General features: G+C 39.3%; 1 protein-coding gene across 1 annotated transcript; it reads right to left on the bottom strand.

Moving 5' to 3' along the window:
• Positions 1–5,611: 5,611 nt before the first annotated feature.
• On the bottom strand, positions 5,612–7,879 carry LOC114248965 (uncharacterized). The gene is made up of 2 exons (XM_028182413.2): positions 7,681–7,879; positions 5,612–7,565 (listed from the first exon to the last, which is right to left on the bottom strand). Exons 1-2 carry the CDS (start codon positions 7,797–7,799, stop codon positions 7,382–7,384), a joined length of 303 nt encoding a protein of 100 aa, XP_028038214.2. The 5' UTR covers positions 7,800–7,879; the 3' UTR covers positions 5,612–7,381.
• Between the last annotated feature and the right edge of the window lie 652 nt (positions 7,880–8,531).

Genomic DNA, 8,531 nt, shown 5'->3' with positions numbered 1-8,531 from the left:
TAAGATTTTAGTTAGTAATGCACACAGTGTACGACTTAACTTTGTAATAACGTACAAATTAGTAATGCACACAGTGTACGAGTTAACTTTGTAATAGCGTACAAAAAATATTTTTTTTTTATCATTCATTGACCACGATCTCAGAGCGTTCATTTGCGCAATACACTAACTCTTATGCAAACAACCGTGAATGAAGTGTACCACAAAAAGTTCGCACGTTACTGAATGAACGTGGGTTGTTGCAAAACCTCCAGTTTTATTTTCTTTATACCTCGAATAGAACTTAAAATGAATATTTTTATAATAAGGAACTTCGTTCCTATACGGTGTCCCACGACACCACACATCTTTTTTTTAATTGTTTAGATGGGTGGACGAAATCACAGCCCACCTGGTTTTAAGTGGTTAGAGGAGCCCATAGACATCTACAACGTAAATGCGCCAACCACCTTGAGATAATATAAGTTCTATAGTTACAACGGCTACCCCGCCCTTCATATCAAAACGCTTTACTGCTCCACAGGGGAAATAGGCAGGGCGGTGTTACCTACCCGTGCGGACTCACAAGACGTCCTACCATCAGTAAAAAATTTTTACTTATAGAAGTGGTACAATTAATTATATTTTTGTAAATTTTAAGTAATTAATATCCGTTGTTCACGAAAGTGCTAAGTTACTGTCTTCATTATACTATGCGGATGTCAGTATGTAGGTACTTAGGACGTTTTTCTCTTTTCGTTTTCTGTAAGCTTTATTTAATATAACCTTACAGCCTAGTCAGCTAGTACAAGCTACGAATAAATCCGATATTTATGCATAACTTATGAATTTTACAAACTAATTCAGGAAACTTTATATTAAATGGTCCACCAAACAGCGTTCCACTACTCGACGAGAGATGGCGCGTTTCTCATTACGAACTTGCTGGTTACAAAGTACCGTGGGGTGTCGTAAATACAGAACGAGCCGTTAATAATTAAACGAATCTCTGAAGACGTGGCACACTGGATCCGTAACTTATAATAATACCTACGTGATTTTGTGGCAACGGGCTTCCGAGAAGGCTCGCTCGAATGGAACTCTGAAAGATTAGGTTGTTTAAAAATTTAATTCAAATTGGTGGAAATTTACTGAGAGTTCAATGTTCAATGAGTTTTCTGTGAAAACAATTCAAACAATCAACCAATCCAACGATTTCACTTCGAATTCGCGCGCTTGTGTGTTCCCGACAAAAAAATAGTCTCTCCATAGACAAATACAAGATGACACGCTCCCGTCGCATTATTAATAAATAATTACATTTTTAGGTCCGAACCACTGAGCTGATTTGAACGATATTTAATATGAAAATCGCTTTCAATCGTGGGAAAGAATATGTACCACATTTTATTTCACAGCTAAGCACTAGATTTGAAATGAGGCCCGCGCAGTCATATCTGCGAGTGGGAGCTAGTTAATACACAATTTTTACAAAGAACAAAAAAAAACATGGTCTCGTCACCGAAAATTGACAGTGACGACAACAGTCTCTTTCTAACATGTTCATTTCGTATACATCTGTCTGTTTCATTATTCCCAATGTTAATTGAAGGAATAGTTCCCTGGAGAGGTCGCCCCGGCAACGCCATCTTTTTTTAAAATGAAAAATTCGACAATTATAATAACATTGAAAATATTATTAATTAAAACTATTTTTACAGTTCAATAACGTATTTATGTCATTATGTTATTTTGCGCGTTTAAATACGTTGTGTGCGCGTGTTGTCTATACACTCCAAAATGGCGGGGCCGATTTCCATGACATTTTCAGGAATTTCACATTGGTTCAACGAGTGATTATGTGGAGTTTGGTGGCGATCGGATCGAAACTAAACTAAACTGCAGCGAAAGAACTAACGGCGTGCTTAGTGCGAGTTTTTTTTAACTTCTCGACCGCGTAAAAGTTAACTCAAAATTTGTATGCAATTGGAATAGCGCCCCTAGCGGCAAACATGGGCAAACATTCCAACTTAATACAAATTTGAGTCAACTTTTAGGGCCTGTGCACACCACGTTTTTTAAACGCGCTGTCGACGCGCGTTTGTAGCGATACAGACGCGATACGCACGCAAGTCAGACGCAGCCTGTAGACCTTTGCACACCTGTATACATTCAAATACGCGTTTGAATCGACAATCGACAATTTGAATCGACGTTACAAACGACAACAAACCACTCTGTACGATAAAAGGGCGCCGTCGACCGCGCGATTAAAAAACGTGGTGTGCACAGGCCCTTACGTGATCGAGAAGTTAAAAAACACGCACTGAACACACAATATCTTGAGGCCGGAAAATCTCAAAGTGACGGATGATAGGTACCGAAAAAACTTTTTATCCTGTATAAAGTCCTTGGTACGAACCTAGGACCAATCTGTTCCAATGCTTAAATGTTAATTGTGTTATATTGGCAGAAAAAACCAGTGGCGTAATGCTAAGGGTTCTTGTCCGCAGTATTTCCCGCATCCGACATCTCTTAGATACTTTAATTTAATTTGAATTATATCAAAATCATTCAAAAGCCTAATAAAATATAATAATTGTAACATTGTCACTTAATCACAATTGTGGAGGTAGCTGTTCTCTATTTAATCCAGGTATCTATATTCTTTAGTAATATTAACCACAAATGACGTCACACGTAACAATGTCTGCACGGGTAGGTACAACAAACCTGCTATTTCTATCGGGCAGCAACAACGGCTTAGGATTTAAATGGCGAACAGTCCTTGTGGGATACAGTTGGGATTTCGACCTCATATCTCCAAATGGTGGGATAGCGAGCTATCATCAAACGGGCCGTATGCACGTCCGCACAATTATAATTTAAAAAAAATCCAACACCCACTCACCTGTCGCTCCTTGAGTTGAGGCGATTTCTCTCTTCCAGTTTGGTTCTGTCCAACGACCACTCCATACATTTTTATGTCAATCTAGATACAGGTTGAACACAATGGGGCCTTTATTCAATTCGTAATTATCGGGAAGGGATTCTTGGACCGGAACTCGTGGCACGCAAGACGACTGTGCCAACCAGTCTTGACTTCCAAGTACCCGCCAGAATAGGTACCGCCGCGACCAGCTTATTTATGCCGCAAAGGCTGATAGTCACCTCTATTCAAGGGATTGAAAAATCGGCGATGTCCATGAGCTCTGTTGACAACTTAACACCAGATGAGATTTACTTAAAATTCGCCTCAAGGAAACTTCATTAAATGTAACTGCATTAGTGGTTAAAACACCCGACAGCTAGCTAAGAGATTAGCCACAGATGTCGTCACGTGTTTCGATTGCTTTTATGTAATGATTATAATATTAATCATAGAAGCAGCAGTCAATGATCGTTATAATTTAATTAAAATTCCTCATTAACGCCAATAATTCCAGCGCAGACTAGAGTGAGGGTCACGCAGACCTGGACACCAATTTATTTCGAAGCGGTACGGAGTGCCTTTGTAGCTCGGACTACTGGCCCATGGACTACGGCACGGATGCAAATTCTAATCTAAATGTATCAGAAACCCGAAATTTTTATGAACTAAATTAAGATTATTTGAAACATTCTTTGATTTAGAGTATTTTGTGAATATGTTTTTTGAACTAAGTTCTATTTCGCTATGTAACTAGAATATAAATAAAATGATGCATAGTAACAACTACAAAATATCTCCCGAAAAAATTGAGAAAATAATTCATCGACAACACTAATGAATTTTCGTATTGAAGTTCATAAGGTAAGTCGAGTAAAGAGTGGAGTTGCCGCGCGCTTCTACCGCACCGCTAACCGCTGTTGTCGCGCGCTCCTCACACACTGAAATGTACGCGCCTATAGAGCAATGCAGCATCCTCAGGCAGGGTTGCCGTCTCGCAGTAAACCACTGAAATATATGTAAATCGTGCGATATTCCTGACAGAACAAACGCATGTCATATTTTTTAAGTGATAACTTCTTATGGGAGGGTAAGCCGCTTCGTGACGTAGCTCCATTAACGGCGCTTTCAGGCACTACAAGCACCGGTTACTGTCTTCGTCGAACCCGTCGCTTGCGACGAAGGGCTCGACGAGCGAATTAACCCACAGACACAGCCCACTGAGTTTCTCGCCAGATCTTCTCAGTGGGTCGCGTTTCCGATCTGGTGGTAGATTCTGCGAAGCACTGCTCTTGCTAGGGTCAGTGTTAGCAACTCTCCGGTTTGAGCCCCGTGAGCTCACCTACACACGCTAGGGTAAGCTGACGTAGCCTCTCAAGGCTATCAACAAAAAAAAAAGTTACGTAACGCATTACGGCGCCAGTCTGTCTGGCGTCCCTTTCTCTTACGCACACGGCAGCGCTGATGAGAACGTATAAAACTCCTAACTATTTAGATATATTTTTCAATTTATGTTACAAATTTCATTGTCATGTTAAGATTTTGCAATTGAAAAAGATAATTTTCGTTGAGGTAAGCAGAAATCGTCATAGCCTAATGTATAAGACGTTTGCTTTATTCGTATCGAGAGATGAGACTGGCTCCAATTGTTCGCCTTGAAGGCTCCTCCAGTCGAGCGTCCTTGGAATGGGCTTGAACCCGGTGACCCCCTCACTAACCCCCGGGTGTTAACCTCGGGGAGAATCGGTCACTCGGGTGAGAGCGCAGGGAAGTATTTTGTTGTAATAATTTGAAAACGACGCTCCACGGTCGGAGACCGGCTCTAGTCGTTTCGGATCAAAACACGTAAAGTTTTATTTTACAAATGGCCACCCTTTAGTCGGCTGACTTAAAATATCGAGTGGAACCGCGATCTTGAACTTTATTATTGAAGGAAACGCTCGATCTGTATTGTTTGAGACCGCAAAACAAACTTGGGCAGGATAATGTGCGACATATCTGTGCACATTGCAGTGCCGATGCGTGTCCCGGGTTTTTTCCACCCTACCTAAGCCTTGAGAGGCTATATCAGTGTAACCCTAGTGAGCTCTCGGGGCTCAAACCAGAGGTGATGCTAACACTCATCCTAGCGAGAGCAGTGCTTCGCAGATTCTAGAAGTCTTTCGGCTACAAATTAGGATTCCCTGTGTTATAGGCACCAGAGATTGACATATGTACATATATAGATAATAAAAACCCAGACGAAGAGAAAACAAAAGTATTCATCACACGACTGCTTGCCCGACGCGGGAGTCGAACCCACGACCCTGGGCGCAACATTTCGGCCTAAAGACTGCACTAGTATGCAGTCAGCCTTGCTTTTATTACTATAATTCACAAAGGAGACTGAAACGATTACATACATTTTTGGGCCCGAATGTAACGTGATGAAACTAGTATGAATTAATAGATTGAGATTTATCAGTACTTTGCTGAAAATTTTAAAAGTTTTCTCAATCTGGGAGCCGAGTTATTAAAGATTTAGTAAAAGTTAGGTTATGTTACAATCTCTATAAAAGAGCTGATTAATAACTTATTTAAGCATAGGTAAATGTGTATTATATCCATTGGATAATCTTTAAATGTCATATTATAAATGAATATCAATGATATATATCAGGTATGGATTTACTTAAAAGGTGTCGAGAAAAATAAAACACAATGTATTGTATACCTAGTTTATTCACCTTCAATTATTAATAAAGTGTCGTCCAGGAAGAGTGCGGGAGGAACAATATTATCTTGGTACCAAGCCCAGCTAAGGCACCATATAATAGTCATAACATGAGCGCAGCAGCCTACAGTTCGTCTGCCTACAATACAATTACAATAATTGATGATAATAGCTTCCCTTCCTATACGAGAGCTGTCGACTAAAATATAAACGAAATAAGTTTTCCGACTTATGTGTCGGGATTGTATGCGACCCCTAACCAGGTAAGACGTATTAGAAGCCGACAGCTCTCGAAGAAGGCTGCTGCTGACCTCCTTGCACACTTCTATATTAAAATCGTTATTTACTCTAATATGTTCACCATAGTAGGAGCGTGCCTGCTTTATTTGGTATGTGCCCAAAGAAATTAATATTAATTCACTGTCGGAGAGCTGGGGAAAATCATTTAAATTATCATTCTGCACTGTAATGCCTTCAAAATTAGCTCGACGCTTATTATAATTATTTCTTATAATAAAATCAGCTAATTCATTTTCTGTATTCATGTACCTATTTATTTGTAGTATTATTTCCCCAGCGTCTGCACGATCAACTATAGGAGGGTGAAACTTATTTAAAAGTGAAGCCGCCACCTCAAAATCTTTCATGAAACTTGTACTGGCAACATTAAAATAATTTTGTCGTAATAACTTGAAATCACGTTTGAATCTACCATTAACAGCTTCAACCACCCAACGGCATATAGTGACTGCCCTGGATTTATTAGCCTCACTAGTTGATAGCTGTGTTTCACCCTCCTCTAAACTCTAAAGAAGCAGGCACATATGTCCTATACCCACATTGGTGCAACAAAGGTAGTGAGTCACGAAAGCCTCTATCTAATATAAAGGCATCACCTGGATGGAAATATTCTTTTAAAGGTCTTCCATTGACAAATTCTTTTTTCATGATCTCAGCATCAGAAGCTGTGGCTGGGTATGGGCCCAAAACATCGATAATATACCCATCAGTACAAACAATTAAAAATGGTTTTACCAGATTTCTGTATTTGTGCAGGCTATATGTTTTTTTCTGGTACAAATAATTTGAGCTCTTCTCAACATAACAATAAGTTCCATCAAATATAGCTATTGGTCTGTCAACACCTTCAAAGCTTCCAAACAATGTGTTTGGTATCGCAAGATTCCGTTCTATAATTTGTTGTCTATTTAAATTATTCAAACCTAGATTTCTTGGTACAAAATACTCTGTGAGTAATTCTCTCACTTGACTTAACCAATTTTCTAAAGTTGACCTAGATACTTTTAATAAAGTTGCCAACCTTTCATTGGAGTCCCCTGTTCTGATTTTCATCAGATAAGCGGCCAGAGCTAAGGTTGCGTTTGGCATTTCCAACAACTCAGGAACTTCAGTGAACATCTGATTGAACTGTGCTTTATTTAATCCAGTCCACGTGTGTACGACATGCTCTTCCATGTTATTTATATTTTCAAAATGAAGTAATCCATCATCTACAACTTCTTTTAAGGACAACATGTCCTGAATATATTTTGCAGTAAAATTTTGAACATAATGAGATCTTAAACTGTCTAGGAAATCCCATGCCTCAATAACCAAATGTTCGTCACAAAGACGGTTATTTTCAGGTATGTAATATTTATATTTATTAAGTAACATTTTTCTAGTAGATAATGGGACTCTGTATCTTTCTGTTCTCCTGCATCCTTCGATGAAGCACCTACTTTCAGATTCAGAAGCTCTCATATATTCTGGCAAAACAATAGTAGGTTCCGGTTGGTTGTTTCTAACTTCCTCATTGAGAGACACATCTTGTTCTTGAGATCTGTTTTGTTGGGATGAAGTCGACGGGCCCGAGACCATATGGACTGCAGCTCTGTCTGCAGCCACCCAACAAGTATGGCATATGTGACTTCCTGCTTGTATCTACAACAGACATACATAATCAGACCTGGAATTTATTAAGATAATGAACTTGTGGTTAGCACCTATTATGAAAAGTGCAGTAAACAATATTTTAAACTATAAGTTAAATACTTACAGTTTGGGGAATAATCCACTCTTGTATAACATTATAAATTCTTGATTCACGGGTTGAGTTGATATGAAGAAGATGATTGGCACGTGATGCAAGAGAGCGCCCACAGCGGAGGCAGACATTACGGTGTCCAAGTTGTCTTATTTGTCTATCAATATGTGGACTTTGAGCCAAGTCCCAGCATGCTTGACAAACATAGTCACTGCTGCACATTCCAAGTTATTACATTTTTGGCCCACGATTATCCGTCTCCTTTACGACCCATCTGACGTGAAGCGGTTACCCGGCTCGCTCGCTCTACGTAATAGATAATATCTAATTTAGTTATCCTCTCGATACCACTTGGGATATTAGAGCGAAGTTATAACGTTATTGTGTCTACATCGGTCCTTGACGCGAGTGAAAAATGTCAAGTTGATTGAAAGTCTTGGAGTTAGTGGGGGTGATAAGATCCCTTTAAATGCATATTATCCTCAGGCCCTTGGAGGAATAAGTCTTGGACCGTAGGACCCTTCCTACTATAACTTAAGAATCATTATCACAACACGTATAATATAACAATCGGTGTTTCTGCCTACCTATCTAACAGCTGCCTCGAGGGAAACACATTCTAAAAAATTATCCGCGAAATACGCTACGAGGGCTGCACTAAAAGTATCGGGAATGGAATATTTCCACTGTTCCTGTCATATTAAATTTTTTTTTAATTGAAAACTCCTTGGTTTTAAAAATCGAATACCATTTATTTATTTCAAAAAATATTCTCGGTCTTGTCACGAGGTTTTGTTAAACTTGTTTAGTCGTTGAGAAAATGGAATTGACTCGAGAAAATTCAAGAGCGATGATTTATTATG

This window comes from Bombyx mandarina, chromosome 11 (assembly GCF_030267445.1).
Source record: "Bombyx mandarina strain Sakado chromosome 11, ASM3026744v2".
In the NCBI taxonomy this organism is placed as follows: Eukaryota; Metazoa; Arthropoda; class Insecta; order Lepidoptera; family Bombycidae; genus Bombyx; species Bombyx mandarina.
The sequence above is the reverse complement of the archived record's forward strand: the minus strand, read 5'-3'. Positions and strand labels throughout refer to the sequence as shown.

Coding starts and splice junctions, on each gene's coding strand:
- LOC114248965 (XM_028182413.2), bottom strand. CDS start 7,799: ATGTCTGCCTCCGCTGTGGGCGCTCTCTTGCATCACGTGCCAATCATC. Junction 7,566..7,680: donor AGTGGATTATTCCCCAAACT/GTAAGTATTTAA, acceptor TGTCTGTTGTAG/ATACAAGCAGGAAGTCACAT.